The sequence below is a fragment of the Cryptotermes secundus genome, unplaced genomic scaffold (genome assembly GCF_002891405.2).
Source record: "Cryptotermes secundus unplaced genomic scaffold, Csec_1.0 scaffold2310, whole genome shotgun sequence".
Lineage (NCBI taxonomy): Eukaryota > Metazoa > Arthropoda > Insecta > Blattodea > Kalotermitidae > Cryptotermes > Cryptotermes secundus.
Genome location: NW_019721800.1, coordinates 313,423 through 331,982, shown reverse-complemented (window position 1 = coordinate 331,982; position 18,560 = coordinate 313,423). Strand labels below are relative to the sequence as shown.

At 36.3% G+C, this 18,560-nt stretch overlaps 2 protein-coding genes across 2 annotated transcripts in view; one reads left to right on the top strand and one right to left on the bottom strand.

Moving 5' to 3' along the window:
- LOC111861225 (ubiquitin carboxyl-terminal hydrolase calypso) overlaps positions 1 to 18,560 on the top strand; it is a 41,372-nt gene that overhangs the window by 11,032 nt on the left and 11,780 nt on the right. Inside the window, exons 6-7 of the mRNA XM_023845621.2 lie at positions 1,294 to 1,695; positions 7,113 to 7,300. Coding sequence (XP_023701389.1) covers positions 1,294 to 1,695; positions 7,113 to 7,300 — 590 coding nt within the window. The remainder of the gene's footprint in view (positions 1 to 1,293; positions 1,696 to 7,112; positions 7,301 to 18,560) is intronic.
- On the bottom strand, positions 8,494 to 10,202 carry LOC117282060 (probable endochitinase). The gene is made up of 2 exons (XM_033750234.1): positions 9,773 to 10,202; positions 8,494 to 9,170 (listed from the first exon to the last, which is right to left on the bottom strand). Exons 1-2 carry the CDS (start codon positions 9,818 to 9,820, stop codon positions 8,607 to 8,609), a joined length of 612 nt encoding a protein of 203 aa, XP_033606125.1. The 5' UTR covers positions 9,821 to 10,202; the 3' UTR covers positions 8,494 to 8,606.

Sequence of the window (18,560 nt, the reverse complement as noted above, 5' to 3'; positions counted from 1 at the left end):
TATATGGACTTAACCTTGAAAGAAGAATATTGGACAAAATTTTATATGAAGTTGATAGCAGTGATATCCCCCGATAATTACTACAGTCAGTTTTATCACCCTTCTTGTGAACTGGTACAATAATAGACTCTTTCCACTGATCAGGCAATTTTTCCTTATGCCAAATAGAAGTAATTAGATTGTGGATCTTAGAATGTAATATTTCGCCTCCTGCTTGAATAAGTTCTGCTGGAATCTGATCACTACCTGGCAATTTATACCGTTTCAATTTTGCAATAGCACTTTCAACCTCAAAAGGGCTAGGATCAGTTATTAACGGCTCAGCTGTATCAATTTCTGTCTGCCTAACATCACCGACCCTATGTACATTCAATAACTGCGAGAAGTAGTTCCTCCACCTATTCAGAATGTTGTGGGAATCTGCAAGCAGATCACCATTCTCATCCTTCACTAAGTTACTGCTGGGCTGGTAACCCCTTTTAAAGTCACTTATTCCTTTATACAGGTCTCTAATATTCTTGTTCTTACTGTTCACTGCAAGCTCATCAATTTTTTCTTTCAGATATTCCCTCTTTTTATTCCTGACTCTTATAAACCCTCAGTCGGACAGCGGAAAACGCACCTCGCTTCCTTGTTGCGTAATTGCTGTGTTTACAGAGGCATTGCTGGGCAATGCTGCTGAGAGATGTTTACTGCAACTCTGCATGGCAACCAGTGCACTTTGGCTTGGCACGGCACGGAGAAACACCGCCTTCCTTACTGTTGCATAACCTCGTTCCATATCCTGTTGCCCAACAGTGGTTTCACATGTCACAATATCTTTCTCCTGCCAGGAATTGAACCCCAGTTCCTTGGTCACCCATCCTATAGCCTAGTTGCTATACTGACAGAGCTCTCCTTTCCCTTTGCCATTAAAGGACCCTAAAATGTGCATAACTGCATTCTTATTCTTTCTGATAGAGTCATTAGTTGATCATTCTATTTTTTATTAGCTGATGCTACATAATCTTAGCAGTTGGCACAGCATAGCCATGGAATAACAATAAACAGCAGAGTTAGTTGTGCATGCATTTGTATACTAGAGAGTTTCAAGTTTTTATTTTAGATTATATGCCGATAGTTTATATGTCTCATTTTATTTGGATTAATTCTGCAGGATGTGAAATTATGTAAGTAAACACTTGTTTTTAAAACTCAGAACTGGTATTGGTAAAGAGGTTGTCAGTCATTCTTTAAATGTTTTGGTTCTGTGAGAGAGAAATCATTTTACACTAATTTCTTCACTGTTTGCAGACAAATAGTGTTGGAAGCCCTACAGCAACTTGTAAAGCTAACTCACCCAGAACTGACCAATGGCAAAGATGATATGGAAAATGGTGATGATAAAAAAGAATTAGATGATGGTCATTCTAGTTCCATCAGTGAAAATACAAAAAAAGAACCTCAGAAGAATGGTGAAAGTGAGAAAATTAAATTGAATGGAACACATCCATCCACTCCGGATGCAAACAGCCCAAAGAATTCTGCATCCACTAACTCAGAAGGAAGAAACAAAGACTCTTCCCTCATTGATTCAGATTCGTACTTGACTCCAAATCCAGTTTTGGAAACTCACAATTATGCCAAAATCCCACTTATAGCACCAGCAGATTCTAATAACACTTCATTAGCCAAGGCAACAAGTTCTGAGAACAGGTAATGTGCAATTCTCAAAGTTCACAGGTGTCAGTATTATTAGTTTCATTGAGCACCTATGCAGTTTAAGAAAATCAGAAGAGCAGTGTATTTCTATATAGTTGGCAGACAGATATTACAGTTATAAATTAATACAGCAGGACAGAGTGGGTTAGCACAGCAATAATACATCCAAATTACATTAGGGAGGTGAATCTGCTGTTCTGACAGCTTTCTTATATATTGTCATGTATGAGGGGTTTGTGTGACAAATAATGGGTTCTGGATTTGATGATTGGCTTTGTTGGCATTTCTTTACAATCACAATGAATGACCTACAACTTGCTCCAATCCTTACCAAACTACAAGCATCTTCTCTTTCACTGTGATGAGTGATGAACAACGAATGACTGCTCAGACATTGAACTCCATTGCAAATGAATTACGGCTCTTTTATAACTTCCAGGCAGTCCAAATGTAGGTCACCATCTCAGATGGTTCCTCTGTTACTCTGTGTTATCCATTGCAACATGTACTTCCGTTTTTGTTGCTATTCCAGCTTTCAGGCAGTGTTTACTGAAGTGTTGCCTAGCAAATGGTCGTATTCCATCAGAATATTTTCTCAGTCTCTACAGCCAAATACCAGTGAAATATCCCAAAGGGCAGCTGCATGCTCATCCTTCCTGATAGTCATTCCACACCAGATCAACAAGTGCACAGTGGCAACAGAATTCTATATTTTAATAAATAGCCTGCTTTTAGGGTGTTATAAATAAAATCACAAACTGCTGTGCCCAATAAGCCAGCTGTTTTGAAGCTGTAGAATACTGAAGCCGGTGGGATGTTGGTTGTTATTCATGTGGTAGTAGTATCAGTATATGTAGAAAGATGCAGTGAAACCTCACTAATTTGGGAAACGGTTTTTTTTTTTCCTTTGTTCATTACAACCTTAATGATCACATTTACATGATCAGCGATCACAAACTGCCACATGTAGTGCTAACAGAGATGATGGTACATACATATAGTTCTCATGTCAAACATCAAGACCATTTTAAAAGTGATTTAAAGTCAAAGTATTCTAAATATGGAGAACACCGTCTCAGTGATACTAAGTTTATTTTATGATGTGCTATCTAAGTTTCAAAATAAATTTGTATTGCTTAAAAAGACATATGAAGTCCATTTTAAAACTTCCCTGAACATATTTTCAGTAACACTTTTGTAGTTTGGACTTTCACTCATTTGGACAAGGGTTCACTTCCAGTTAGTCTGAATTAGTGAGGTCGTATTTTAACCTCCAAAACTGGTATATGTATCCCTACGAAACTCGGTTCATATGGAGTGTATATAAGACTGCCTAATGGTATAGTAAAAATTTTTGTGTCCTGAATTTTTCAAAATATAAACAAAGAAAGCTTCATGAATTTTCACTGAAAACATTCAGCTCCCATCCATGTGAAACTTACTGGGTAAGGTTCTTATACACAGTGTACATTTCAGTCGTGCCCCCAATCTGTGTCTGAGCTGTGCACATTTTGAAGAGCAGAAATTTCAGTGTTGTGAATAGAAGGGACATTTTGAGATGGTTGTAAGACAAAGGGAAATTCCATAGCTTTTTCTTACATAAATGCTATATTTTATACAGATTTGTTAAATAACTATGAAATCAATATCCATACTGGCAACCTATAATTTTTGGTATTGTAAAATTTCTACTGAATTTTGCGCCTTCAGGCTAGTGAAAATGAAGTCTTGCTTGAATGTTCAGTTGAAATGACATGGTAATTATACAAGGAATGTGTTGATGTGTCTTAATATCAAACCTGAAATATACATCTGCTGCAGTAGAGCCTCTGTATTGTGGATCTGTAGCAGTTACCTTCACATCATCATCATCATCAGTAATCTGTCAGACGACAGGTCTACAGTCTCTTCCAAAACAATTCCTCCACTTATTGCGATCTAGAGCTTTCTCCTTCAAATGATAGTATCCTTTTCTGTCCCTAAGGTCATCCAGCATCTTCTTACATCTTCTTCCTCGTCTTCTTGTCACTTCTATCCTCCCCTCTATCTTTCCTGCAATAACTTCTTTTAGAAGGCAGTTTCTCCATAAAACATGACCAATCCAATTAGCCTTCTGTTTTCTTATTTCATGTAGGATATTCCTCTGCTCACTGACTCTAATTAACACTTCTTCATTTCTCACATAATCGGTCCAACTGATCTTCTCCATCCTTCTCCAACACCACATTTTGAAGCTTGCCAGATGTTTCTGATCTACTGCCATAAGTGTCCATGTTTCAGCCCCATACAGAGCTATGCTCCAAATGTAGCATTTCACTAGTTTCTTCCTCAAATTTAAGTCCAATTTGCCGGTGAAAAGATTCTTCTTGCTAAATGCGGCTTTTGCCATGGCAATCCTGGATTTAATTTCACTAGTACACCTTCCATCATCTGTTAACAAGCTACCCAAATATTTAAAACATTTCACATTCTCCAGTTGTTTTTGGTCTATCTTTATTGTGACTGGGGTTGGTTGTCTCGAAATTTTCATTACTTTTGTTTTCTCCACATTCATTTCCATGCCATAGCACCTTCCAATTTCAATTAGTCTATCAATCATGCCCTGTAGCACAGTTTCTTCCTTAGCCATTAACACAAGGTCATCTGCATATTTCACAGTTTGAATAATTTGCCCTCCTACTTTGAAGTCTCCGAGCCCATCCAGAGCTTCCTTGGTAAGGCATTCGCTGTACAAGTTGAACAGAATTGGTGATAAACAGCATCCTTGTCGAACTCCTCTTCCAATCTGCACACTTCTTGTCTCCCCTCTGTCCAGTCATACTCTAACTTTCTGATCCATGTACAATTTGCTAATCAATCTTCTTACACGCCAATCGATACCTGTTTCCTTTAGGATCTGCATTAATTTGGTCCAGTTTACACGGTCAAATGCCTTCTGCCAGTCTATGAAGCAAACACACAGTTCTTCATCTATCTCCAAAGTTCATTCTGCTATAATTCTCATCATCCCAATTGCATCCCTGGTTCCTTTTCCTCTTCTAAATCCAAACTGATCTTCTCCAAGTATATCCTCTATTTTCCTTTCAATTCTTCTTTTAAGTATCTTTGCTATTTTTACATGAAAAAGATCTTTCTTTGTGACCAAATATAGTTTTGTACATTTACTTAAGCTTTGTGCAGAGAACAACACTTTGTGTTTGCTGAATTTATTTCTTTGGAGATCTTATATTTTTTGATTGGTGACTGGTTCATTATCTTGATATATGCTGCTTTTCAACATTTCAACTTTGCTTTAGAATATGCAATTAGGAACTTCCAGGAAAACCAGGTGGGACTGAAATTAAATGGGATACATCAGCTACTGGTCTATGCTGATGATGTGAATCTAGTGGGAGATAACATAGATACCACAAAGAGAAACACAGACACTTTAATTGACTCTAGGTAAGGAGGTTGGTCTGGAAGTAAACTAAGTGTATGTTGCTCTCTCATCACCAGAATGTAGGGCAGAGTCATGACATAAAGATAGGTAACAGATTCTTTGAAAATGTGGTCAGATGAGATATTTGGGAACAATAGTAACAAATCAAAATTTGATTCAGAAGGAAATTAAAAGGCGATTGAGTTCGGATAATGCTTGCTACCATTCAATCCAGAACCTTTTATCTTCTCATCTGCTGTCTGAAAACATAAAGATTAAAACTTGGTCTCTTGACTTTAAAGGAGGAATTTAGATTGAAGGTTATCCATATTATCAAAGTACACATCAATAATGCAACAGTTTTAATACTTTATGTTGTTAAAATTATTAAAATGTCAGTAGGACACTAAAAGTATATTTTATACATTAAAAGTGATTAAGTATATGTTAAAANATATGTATTATAATAATGTATTAATGTATAATAATGTATTAATGCAGTTTTTGACAGACCACTGTTATTGCCTCATTCTTATGTTCAAATATTCTCCTAAGCACCTTGCTTACAAACACCCTTCACCTATGTTATTCCCTTATTGTGAAGGAACAAACTTCATACCCACACAAAACAAAAGGCACAATTATAGTGTCAGAGACTCCCACAGTGAAGCAAGAGCTACCCAATCAGCACTCTGCACCACCAGATTCGACATCCCACAACAGTTTTGTACATTTTAATCTCTACATTTTTAGAAGGAATGTGGGGTACAAAAATTTGGAGCTGAATGATAATTATCANTTTATATTATTTATATTGCATTATTAACGTGTACTTTAATAATAAGGATAATGCCTCAGTGCCACAGAATGCTAAAATATAATATTAGATTGAGGATGTTTGAGGATAGGGTGCTGAGGAGAATATTTGGACCGAAGAGAGTTAATATGGACATTGATGGGAGGATAATACGAAACTAGATCGCAAGAAGCAAGATATGAAGGTGTAGTCTAGATTAAACTGTAGCCTTGTATTTTCCAGTGATAGGCTTTTGTTAATGTAATTAGGAGGTTGGTCTAGAAATAAATGCAAAGAAAATGAAGTATATTAAGTTTGTCATCAGAATTGGAGACAGAACTACAATATAAAGAAAGCTGATACATGCTTTGACACTGTGCCAAAGTTGATATATTCTGAGATTGACATGAATCAGAATTGTACTCACAAGGAAACTTAAGCAGATTAAATTTGTGGAGTGTGTATTATAATACACACTCCACAGATAATATGATGTAAAATTAAGTTATATTAATTTTTAAGCTAAAATTGCCTGTACTTATGTATGTAACCTTTTGACATGTTCTGTATCCAAAGGTACTAACCTGCTTAGGATTTATAGAATGTAAATAAATTCAATTCAATTCAATTCAATAAGGAGCTTCATAATTTGAACTCCTTAACAAATATTATTAGGAGCCAAAGAAGATGAGATGGACAGGGCATGTAACACACATGTTAGAGCAGAGAGATGCCTACAGAGTTTTGGTAGGAAAACCTGACCGCTTACATGACCTATGCATAAATGGGAGTAAGATATTGAGATTAATCTTACAAAAATTGGATGAGAGGGTGTGGGCTGGATTCATCTGGCCCAGGATAAGGTCTGGTAATGGTAAGCTATTTTGAATGTGGTAATGAATGTTGAGGTTCCATAAAATATTGAGAACTTTCTGATTAGCTGAGCAACTGTTAGCTTCTCAAGAAGGACTTTACTCCATGGAGTTACTTGTTTGGTTGATTAATTAGTGAGATAATGACTCTTTGGTTTCCATAAAAGGAAAGTATTTCTCTTGACTAGTTGAGTAACTATCAGCTTTTAAAGGAAAACACTGCACTGTAGAATTAGTAAGTAAGAAGCAGAAATTCACCTTGTTTACTAAATGGAGTAATTGTTATGTAGTGAGAACTTATTTCTGTATCGTGTTTGAGTAGAAATGTGGAGGATCTGCAAGAAAAACCAGTGGTGGCAGTGGCTGCAGCAACAGCAGCAGCATCGGGTGCAACGCTGTGTCCTCCCGACTACTCCACTCCTCTTACTATACAGACATCTCCAGCTCCTAGCAGTTCTAGTACTGATACTTCATCGGAAGTGGGTTCCGCATTCAATTCTCCAACTCAGGGTTTGTAGCAGTCTTTCTTTTCATGCCTTATTTTTGTGTGTCTTGAATCCCCCTTATAAAACAAGTCCAGGCAATACCTTATGATGCCCACTTTTCTTAAAAAGCTTAAATCTGTATGTTGATGGTATCTAGAACTGTGAATTAAGTGTTACGTAATTTAGTGATTGATTTCTGTGAATAATATTTTACTGCAAATTTTTTAGGTATAATATTGTATTTCCACATCTTGTTACACTGATGCATCACTTTACACACTTCCATCTTTAATGCATCTATTTACAGTCTATTTAAATTGCTACATGTTTCAGCCCCATGTAGCCATCAGGCAACTGTTCAGTTCTTCAAATTGCTACACTTTATTAGTCTTAAGTTAAATTATTCCTTTGTTATTGCATTTTTATCATTCACATTAAAATACGTTCGCTTGAGAACATCACTCTTTTTCTTTTCTTGCACCACCTTCTTGTGGTGTCCATGTGTTTTGTCTTGTTTTGTTTAGCAGTATGAATATTGGTGTGGTGGTGTTAACAGTGAAAACACCACACTGATATTATTGTCAATAAAGTGACATGCACTGGTCTAGATCAACTGCATGGGAATATGCACACAAATGGAGCGCATAAATACACATAAATATAATAACACCACTCCACACAACTTAGCTCCCAGTGACCTTCATTTGTTTGAATCATTGAAGGAGTATGTAGGAGGACAGAAATTTCAAACGTGAATTGAAACGTGGTATCCCAAATGGTCTATGCAGTCAGGATAGAACCTTTTATGCTGCTGGCACCAGTAACTTGCTGGGACAATGGATAAAATGTATTAGTGTAAAGAGAGGATATCTTGAAAAGGATTGAGAGTTTGGGGATTCTGGGATGTATAGTCTTTTTGTAAAAAAGAATTAAGAATAACTTACCTGAAAAGTAATGTGTTTAACAAATGTAAGGAAATTTGAAAACTGCTGTAATTTTGAACTCTCAAATGAGTAATTAAAAGTAGAGAATCAAAAATATTTTCCAACGGAAGTGTCGAGGCCACAAGAGTGTAGTAAAGGGATATTCTGATGAGGTGACAGAAGAGTGCTGAGCAAGCTGTTGTGAATTACTGTTGAATGTGTAGAAATGCATTAGAATTAAAATGTTGTAGCACATTCTGACTTACATCATACTACACTGGCTGAGCAATGCTGATATAGTGGCAATAATATGAAACATGACTCATTTGATTAAGTTGGTAAGATTGCAGTGATGCACGTCTGATAGGTGATATGATAATGCATTATAGGAATGAAGGAATTTTTCAGCTATCCAGAACAATCACTTGGCTTTTTGCATACTCTCTGTGATGCACAGTAGTGTAGGGTATTTGGGCAAGCCATCCTGTACTTTTTAATTCTGTCACGTTGGAAATAGCACACAAAATAATGCTTACTGGACTGTGGGTCAGGAGTTTTCCCAGGTTTTGAGCATGAGGTAGGAAGTGGTGTAGTGAGAGAAATTACAGTTGTAGGACTGGGTGGAATGAAAGGTTGATTATAAGTTCCAGTTTGCCTTTCACACCATTTGTAAATACTTGTGTCACAGACATGTGTGTACACATTGAAGGCTGTCTGTGGTGGACAGGTGTAAGCGAATATTATGCCATATGTGGAGTTACATGTATAATACCTTTTACAGTCTGTAAGGTTAGGCATTCTTATGCCAGTAGTACATGGTATATTGGTTGGAGGGCTCCACTGTGGATGAAGTAGGCCTGTTGAAAATCTGTTGATACTTGGGGAGGAACTGTCCGTCGTGCTGATGTATTGGATTTGGTTTGTTGCTGTGTTCACTGGAGTAACAGTGGTGACTGGTTTCTTGTGAATTCCCTGTAACAGAAGTTTGTAACTGGTTTTTCATTTGTGCACATATTATGAACATGAAACATCTTTAGAACAGTAATAAAATGCCCTGATTTCCACCATTTGAACTTATTTAACACTTCTTGTGCCATGTATATGCTGTTATAGAAACTGTTAAGCAGTACAAGACTCTAAACCAATATGAATAACATGAAGTGTAATAAAACTTTCAATTTTCATTCAGACGATACTCAGTTCAAATGTCAGCAGGAGTACTGGTTATTTTGACTGAAATTTTAAACAGTTTCCTTCACCTTTCCAGGTGAATCATCACCTTCCAGATCCTGACATACTCAAAATTCAATATATCTTCCTTTCTTATTTCAAAGTTGAAACATGATCATTACATAATACAAACAAACTCACACAGCTGGCTCTGAAGTTTAAAACCAATATAATGTTTGCATCAGAAGCATTATAAATATACAAGAAATGCCACATTTTCACAAAAGGGAATAACAGTTATTATATCAGAGTCAAATAGGACACGACTAACACAAATTCAACAGCAAGCTTAAGAAGCATATTTTGAGGTTTTAAGGCTTTCACAGTGATATATTGAGACTTACATATTCCTTCTTTTGGATGACAACACCATATGATAGGCTAGTTTGCATATGTTGTGGACATACTGCAGTCTCCAAAACATATAAGAACTTTTGTTAGCATGTCTGTGGGAATGAATCATTTTCTCTGGTGGAAAATCACAAACACCAATGATGTTAAGATTGAAGACAAGATTTTCCTTCACTGATACTGTTATATGTAAAAAAAAGTTTAGGGCAGATGAGGCCAGTTTCTATAATATTACACCCTTGGTGCATGAAGTATTAAAGACATAAACTTATGTGATGTAAATCAGGGCATAAGAAGTACAGTATTTCATTACTCTTCTAAAAATATTTCGTGTTCATGACATGTGCACAAATGGAAAACCAGCCTATTGCTGTGTAATCACAGAAACCTGACTTCAAATCATTGTTCTTGTGTAATGCTTTCTGTTGGTGGAGCAATCATACTGCATGTTTCACAGTGCTATCAGACAGTGAAACCAACTAGCAGCACATGAGGGGAATTAATATTATGTTTGTCCATCATTTTTCATTGCTGCCAGTATTACATTTGTAATCAACTAAAATTTCTCTAATATTTTGTTCTGCCTGACAGTGACATCACTGTGTGTGTGTGTGTATATGTGCAATGAAGTTTTTTTTTTATTTTTTTTTTCATCCTATTCTGTTATAAATTGGGTTATTGGAGCCATCGACACAGTAGTTAAGTAAATGAAATTTTAATAAAATCAGGTAAAATCAATAAAAATTTCAATGGTTTAATGAATTTATTGCCTCTTTCAGCCACTACATGATTTGGTCACATGAACCATTGTCATCAGGATTTGTAAGTAAATAAATACAGTATATTATTATTGAATTGCAGTGTTAAATGAATACATTTTTAACAATAAAAAAGTGTCATAACAAATTCTTGTATTAAGTGATAAAATATAAATTATGGTAGTTTTATCATATTATGATTTTGTCACATGGATTTGTAGATAGATAAATACCGTACATTGTTATTGAATTTCGGACTTAAAAGAAATTATTTTTGCAGTGAAAATTGCTTAAAATGGGGTGGATGAGGTATAAGTTCTAGCTTCACATTGTACTTCATCTACCTTTTTATCACATTGCGGACCGGACGGGCCATATGGCCCTCTATGGTCACGTTATGTTGCAAAACGCTATATATCGCTGTGTGGCTTCGTTGAATCGTAACTACTGCGTAGATGACCTTGGGAATGATTGCTGCCTTATCTAGTAACTTGACCAGCGTCATTTCCTGTCACAACCTAAACAAAATTGGCTTTGTTCTAATCCAATCTTGCAGGTATGAACCATGCAGCTACCAGTTCAACATGGCTCAGAGACGAAAGCAGTTGCGATCTCTCGGAGGACAGGAAATATTAGATATGTTCTCCGATGAGCTATGAGATTTGCCAACTGCTTCGTCTTCTGATAGCGAGGCCATTATCAGTGACAGTGACAGTGACAGTGACGGGGACCACAGGGCTGCCCAAAATGTGTCAAGTGAAAGTGAGAGCTCCGTTGAAAGTGCGAGTGTCAGGACAGCTACATGGGATAAAGTGGACAAAACCCCCACTTTGGGAAAGTTTACTGGTGATCCGGGGGTGAAGCAGATGCCATCGGACCCAACGGACGTGTCTGAAGTTGCGTCACTGTTTTTTGGAGATAGTTTCTTTGACGGAAGGGGGACATTCTTCTTCAGTCCTGGAGGGATACTCACGTTGTGAATATGGTTTCCACTATTCACAATTCGAGCATGGTCGATGTTAAAAGACGACATGGGCAAGTAAAGAAGCCTCTTTGTATTTCCGAGTATAATATGTTCATGAAAGGAGTTGATAGGGCCGACCAGTTCTTGGCCTATTATTCCCTTCCTAGGAAAACAGTAAAATGGATGAAGAAAGTTGCACTGTGGCTTATAAACTGTGTAATTTTCAATTCATTTACGGTTTTCAAAAAGGTGAATAGAAATTCTACTTTGAAATACAAAGCATTTCTGTTGAAACTGGCAAAAGCTTGGGCTACTGACGTCACGGTGGCGGCAGTACCTGCGTCAGACACAGACGTAGTGCAGCCGGGGCCATCTGTTCGCACCCGCCAGAGGCCTCAAGTAGACCCCACTGGCCGACTCTCAGGTGATATGTGGAAACATATTCTTGTGAAAATTGTGAAGAGTGAATATTGCAAGAAGAAACACCCTTCTGGGCAGTGCCGTGTGTGCGCAGAGCACAAGAAGAAGAGTAGAACTGCCTACATGTGCAAATTCTGCGTAATGCCTCTTCACAAAGGGGAATGTTTCCAGAGATATCACACGCACAAGCACTTCTAGGAGCTCTGGTAAGTGTTCTCCAAAAATTTCAGTTCGTAAAATTAATTAGGAGATTTTATATTAATTTTTAAAGTGAACAGTGCACAAGTTAGGGTAGTAGATTTAAAAACGCCAGTCCCCAGGGTGATTTAGATGTTTAAACCACCGGTCCGCAATGTGTTAACAGTTTAAGAAAACCATTATAATTTAGTTTTTAGCACTTAATACAAGAATTTATTAGTGCTAATCGTAAAAATGGATCCATTTAACTCTGCATACATATTGCATTTATTTGTTTATTTACAAATCCACTTGATGATGGTTCATGGGACTGAAACATGTAGTGGTTGATTGAGGCTATAAAATTGATTAAACTTTTGATATATTTATTGGTCTTAGTAAATGTTCAAATTTAATTTACAGCAGAGTGGTTACTCAAATATGCAATATTTTATATTACAATTAAAGACTTTGAAGAATCATAATTTTTTTTTTAAACTGCAGGAACCTGTATGAATTTATATGGTCTTCATTTATCTTCTAACACATGAACAAGTATACCTACAGAATTTGTAAACATAGTCATGACTTTCAACTATACCAATACCAGATTTCGCTTGCCCAGCCAAAATAGCTCACAGTGTACGAGGTGTATTGGAAAGTTCCTGGACTAGGTCAAAAGAGAAATGCTGACATAACTTACTCAATTTTGGCTGTCATCTCCTTCAAAATAGTCTCTTGGGAAAGTATACCGCTATCCCATCGTTTTTTCCACACTTCAGAAACACTGTGGAAGTCATTTTTCTTAGTGCTGTTGAGTACTGCTTGCGATTCCCTTTGGATGTCAGACACTTTCAGATGGTGACCCTTCAGTTTCATTTTCAATTTGGGAAACAAAGTGAAATCACAGGCGGCTAAGTCTTCTGGGTAGGGAGGATGGGGAACAATAACCATATTGTTGTTAGTTACGAACTATGGTTTTCAGGCACATGTAGGCGGGCGCGTTGTAGTGATGAAGGAGCAATGCAACACATGTTCAAATTTTCTGTTAAGATCTGGCAGATTCCATAACCGATCCCAATGGTGTCTGCTAGCTTGTGGATTGTTTGGCGACTCTTCCTGGATGAGTTCTCAAAATTTTTCAACATATTCTATGGTTTTGCTGGTGCTTGGTTGCCATGAACGTTTTTCATCTTCATCTGACACTTGACCAACCTCAAAACATGAATGTCATTCAAAAACCACTGTCTGGCTTAAAGAATGTTCTTCAAAATCCTCATGAAGCATTTCAAGGGTTTCAGTAGCAGATTTACCGAGATTCACACAAAACTTGATGCAGACATGTTGCTTGATTTCGCCATCCATCACAGACAAATTGAAAAAAGAAGTTGAAAAAGCACTCATATAAAAACAGTGTGGTGTCACAAGGCAGACTGATGCAATAGGCTTTTGGAAGTGTGACCTTGGCTTCACCTTTCATCTTTGACCGAGGCAGTTACAACAGTAACAGTCTGTGAACTTTCAATTACCATGTCAAGAATCAGATGTTCCTGTGATTGGTATGTGACCAATTTTCATTTATCATGAAATGGCTCCTTACCCTATTTTTACATTTTTAAAACTTCACCATCATACAGAATTTCAAAATCACACTTTAGTTGTTATGACATTTACATTTACAAGGCCATCATGCTGTACAGTTGATCAAATTATATTTGAAAATCTAGCCGTAGAGTACCTTCTTTTGTCACAACTTGATGAAAACATCATGAAAACTGTGTTGAATTGTTTTAAGGAAGCAGGCTGGGAAGCATAGTTGATCAATGATACTCTTTTTTTTTCGGGATACAGGGCCAAAATATTTTGATTTACCACATTTTATGACATTTAGAAAAAATAAACTTTAAAATGGAGGAGNTGAAGGATGTTGGCAGATGAAGTTGAGTTATTTTGCTGAGGTCAGTGTGGAATGGAAGTAAAACCTGTCCTCATATTGATGTTGCAAAAAGTTATCTAAGTGCCAGTAAGAAAATGTACTGCAGCACTTTTTAAGTATTTAATTTTGGGAAGAAAAACCTGGACTTATATTCTAGAAGAAACACATTCATCATTGTAAAATGAGTAAAAATGGCAACAGTGCCATGATTGGAAATTGTGTAGATCAAGATGCTATGTGGTCTAACAGTTAACATAAAAATATAGCAGTTAAGGGTTCAGGGTTCAATCATGACTATTTCCACCATTTTTAAAAACAAAAGATCACAAAAATACATCTCACTACAGTTACACTGAGTGTATAATGAAGACCAAGATAAAACCAATTCTCAGAACATTTTATGTACCAAATATATTTCAGACACTATGCAGTTTTTGAAAATAATCATGTAGTTGTTATTTAAACTTGACTAAAATGATAAAAGTTGGGCAGTTAATTCTTTTTAGCATTGAGCGTTTAACATTTTTAACATTTATTTGAGCGTGGACCTGAACAGGATACAGGATCAAAATAAGTGGAAAAACGAATGTGATTGCGTGTGATTGTAAAACTGTGTTCGTACACGTGAGGATGACCTCTTGAGGTTGAAACATGTAGTGTGACAGTAAATAAAAACGTGTTGTGTGGTTGGTAAAATTAACTCTAATATTCAGTTAATTCTTTTGTTTCCATAGAAGAGGCAGGCAGTAGCATCACTGTTTTGGAGTTCAAGTTAGAATTGAAGTAGTATTTGCTAGTTTTAAAGTTTCTGATCGTTTAAACTTCTGTGTAATGTAAGATAGAATGATGTAGAATTGAGCACTTCTTTCATGTGACCTATATTAATACTGTGTGTGTCTATACCAGCAACAGTTCCTTATTTAAATGTTGTGTTTAATCTCCATACTATTAACATTAAAAAATTAAAATGTCTTTTAATGTGTCAGAGTTTTTACAAAATCTTATGAAACAGTAAATAATAATAAATCAACAACAATAACAATGAAGAACTGAATGCTTTGGTTTTCAAGGAATTTGGTATTTTGCATTGTGTGAATGGGGCAGTTGTTCTGTCTTTGTTGTCATATGTATCACTGTTATCAACATTTGCCTACAAAGCTTATCTCAACAAATTTAGAAATTTTACCTGATATGTAATCCCTTCTGGCAAAATAATCTGATTGTTGGTGCTCTTGACATATGGAGGTCTGGTTGACAGCTGAAGATTGGCATCATTCTTTGTATTAGTTGTTGTATGCAGAGTTTGGTGATGTATATTTCCTGAATTGTGTACAGAAGCAAGAACTACAGCAGCAGCATCAGGAGCTGTATTTGGAATTTCAATATTTTTCCCTTCAAAAATATCTTCCTTAGAATTTCCAGAATTTGCTTTTCCATTAAAGCAAGGTGTTCCTTGAGGCAATACACACATTTTCAGAAGAGGCTGAAAAACCTGAAAATGAGAGGAATGGAATATGTGAGATAGTGATTGTGACATTTTCAGTAAATTTATAATTAGAACTTTAATTTTATGTAATCTTTTTCCGATCTGTACATGTAATGTTTGTAAAATTAATTATTACCGTCTTGAGTCTAAGAGTCTTAAATATTGTCATGTGTTAGTAAATAGACATGGGATTTGGATTTGTTGAATTCTTATAACTTGTAACTACAAATAATTATTACACTTTCTTTAATCTTCACACACTGCAGATCACAACTGCAATCACTAAGTCTTCAGTGTCTTCACTAGTTGTTGTTTGGTAGCAGCATCTAACACTGCAACTCAGATAGGTTTTAAAGGGGTCTGATGATGGTGCATAACACTCAGAATTACTGGATTTTTGAACTTTGTCCATTTTACAGTATTCTTAGCAACACAGCGTTTCAGAAACAGATCCAGTTCCCAAAACATGTTCTTTCATGTTCTTTAGAACACGGGACAATGGACAAAGTCTTCAAACCATGTAATCCTGAATGGAACTCACGGCTCTTAACTGCTAATTCTGACTTCCAATTCATTGCTGACTAGCTTCATTTCCAACCCTTCTTATATAACCGCAGCACAGACTGCACAGTAAACATCACATCAAACAGTTCTTCTGTTGTTGCATTCGTATCCATTGCTGCAGGAAAATGTTTGTTAAGCCGGCCTAGCAGTGACCATCTCCTCTCAACCCACACTTCTGGCTTGCAGCTCTCATGTCACAATATGAAACATTACCTTGAAAGTGATGAACAGAATCTGGGTCCTATGTGTTTATGCAGACAAAATATACTGGTATTTGTATGTGTTCTGTAATGCTGCAGTCATACATGCTTTGATGAACCAGAATATTTTACATATATTGGTAATTTTTCTGCAGAAAAATTAAGAATCATATGTTAAAAGATTCCCTAATAGATATGTTCTCTAGCTAATCAAAGCTGTAGTTAGGTTTGCTGACCTTTAGAAACCCAAGCATGGAAATGAAGTTGAACATCTTACCAAGCCATAGTTGCAAGAAGCAGGAATCCAAACATGACCCACAGAAGAGAATGGTAGATCAATACAGTAATAGAAGCGACTGTTGTCCATGGTGTCAGCCCTTCTTGCTTCAGGACAAGAATTTCCTGCTGGATAAATTATTATTTAGAAAATTTAATTATATTTTTAATCACTAAAGCCATATGTGTTGATCTCAGGGGCTGCTAAGACTAGGCCATACACATATTGAACTAATGCGTTCAGATTAGGCTTGTGGCATGGATGTTTGTCAGTGTCTTAACTGTTAACTGTGAAAGGAGAAAGGGCTGATCCACATTCTTATGAGGCCATCCACTGTGTGAATCATATTCACTTAACCCCTGAGATTACAAGAGTCAAAGGCTGAAATGAGGCTTTACTGTCAAAGAAGAATTACTTGCAGGTTATGTAGAAGTCACAGTGTTGTCAAGAGTTGTAAGTTAATTCAGGTGCATGCTAGAGCTAGGATAGTGTAGTCGGTATAGTAACTGAGTATGGGCTGGACAATCAAGGGGTCAGAGTTCGAGTACTGGTAGGGTCAAGAATTTTCTCTTCACATCATCCAGACTGGCTCTGGGGTCCACCAACCTCCTATCCAATGGGTGCCAGCAGCAGTTTTCTGCATGGGTAAAATGGCCGGGCATGAAGCTGACCACTCACCTCCAGCTGGTGCCAAAGTCAAAAAAATGTTGACCTATACATCCACTCCCACATATGCTTTCATAGCATAGTGCTTAATTAGTTAAACACAGGGACAACTTTACTTTTTTGCTTATTGCAGTCTAGATGTTAATCTAATTGACAATTAAGTCAGACTTACACTCTTTCGTTCCTGTCATAAATGCAACTTTATTTACAATTACTCCTTTATATAAAGTTAAAAAGTAATCATTAGAAATTGCTGCACGTTTCAGCTCTACTTGGCCATCTTTAGGCAGCTGTCTAACTTTGTCAAATTGCTACACTGTATTTTCAATTTAATCAAGATGAATTATTTCTTAAGTTAAATTATTTCAGTGTTTTCTTAATTACATTGAAAATACAGTGTAGCAGTTTGACAAGTTATACAGTTGTCTGAAGATGACTGAGCATGGCTGAAACATGTACCTATTTATAGTGGTTAATTTTTATTTATATGTAAAGGAGTAATTGTAAATAAAGTTGAATTTAAGATGGAAGTGAATGTGTATAAGTGATACAATAATGCAACAGGATGCTAAAATGCAGTATTTAAGACAGAACTCAGTTTTCAGTTTAGGGGTGAAATGGGAAAGGCCTATATTTTTGGATTTATGGTATGTAATATAATGTTATGTCATGTCTTGCAGTTGTGATGAAACTTTTTGAAGTAATAGTCATGAAATTGTATTTTCCTAACTGACCAAGCAGTGCTGTGATTGGGCAGGGGTCTGAGTTTGTAAAAGAATCGTTTCTTCTTAAGCCAGTTTCAAATACTGACCATTGTTGTTTGGTTTGCTATGTTAAAATTTGTTAGAAAGAATAAATATGATCATATTCTTTTTAAAATAGGGTACTTCCAGATTAAAATATTTCTTGAAAATTAAAACTTACCTAGAGCTGATCTCCAAAACACATAAGTGGAAAATATGCACATAATGATCATGTGGAAAACACAGTACTGATCTGGATTCATTACTGCAGACTCACTGAATGTGCTCCTTGTCAGTGGTGTGTGTGAAACTGGCATGTGTTTGATCCGGTGAGGACAAATTAACACTTAACAGTACTAAGTAACTGTTTTGAAAACCTACTTGACTTCTGTTGACTTGAAGATTGAGGTAGCTAGGTCACAGGAATGAGTGGATATATTAGAAAAGGCTGATGTTTGAAACTTATGTAAACTCTGATTTTAACTTTGACTGTGATATTGAAATCTATAATAGATGACATTATTAAATTAGGAAATATTTTAATGACTTTTCTTAAATTAGAAGAGGTAGAATTGTTGTGTGTGTTAATT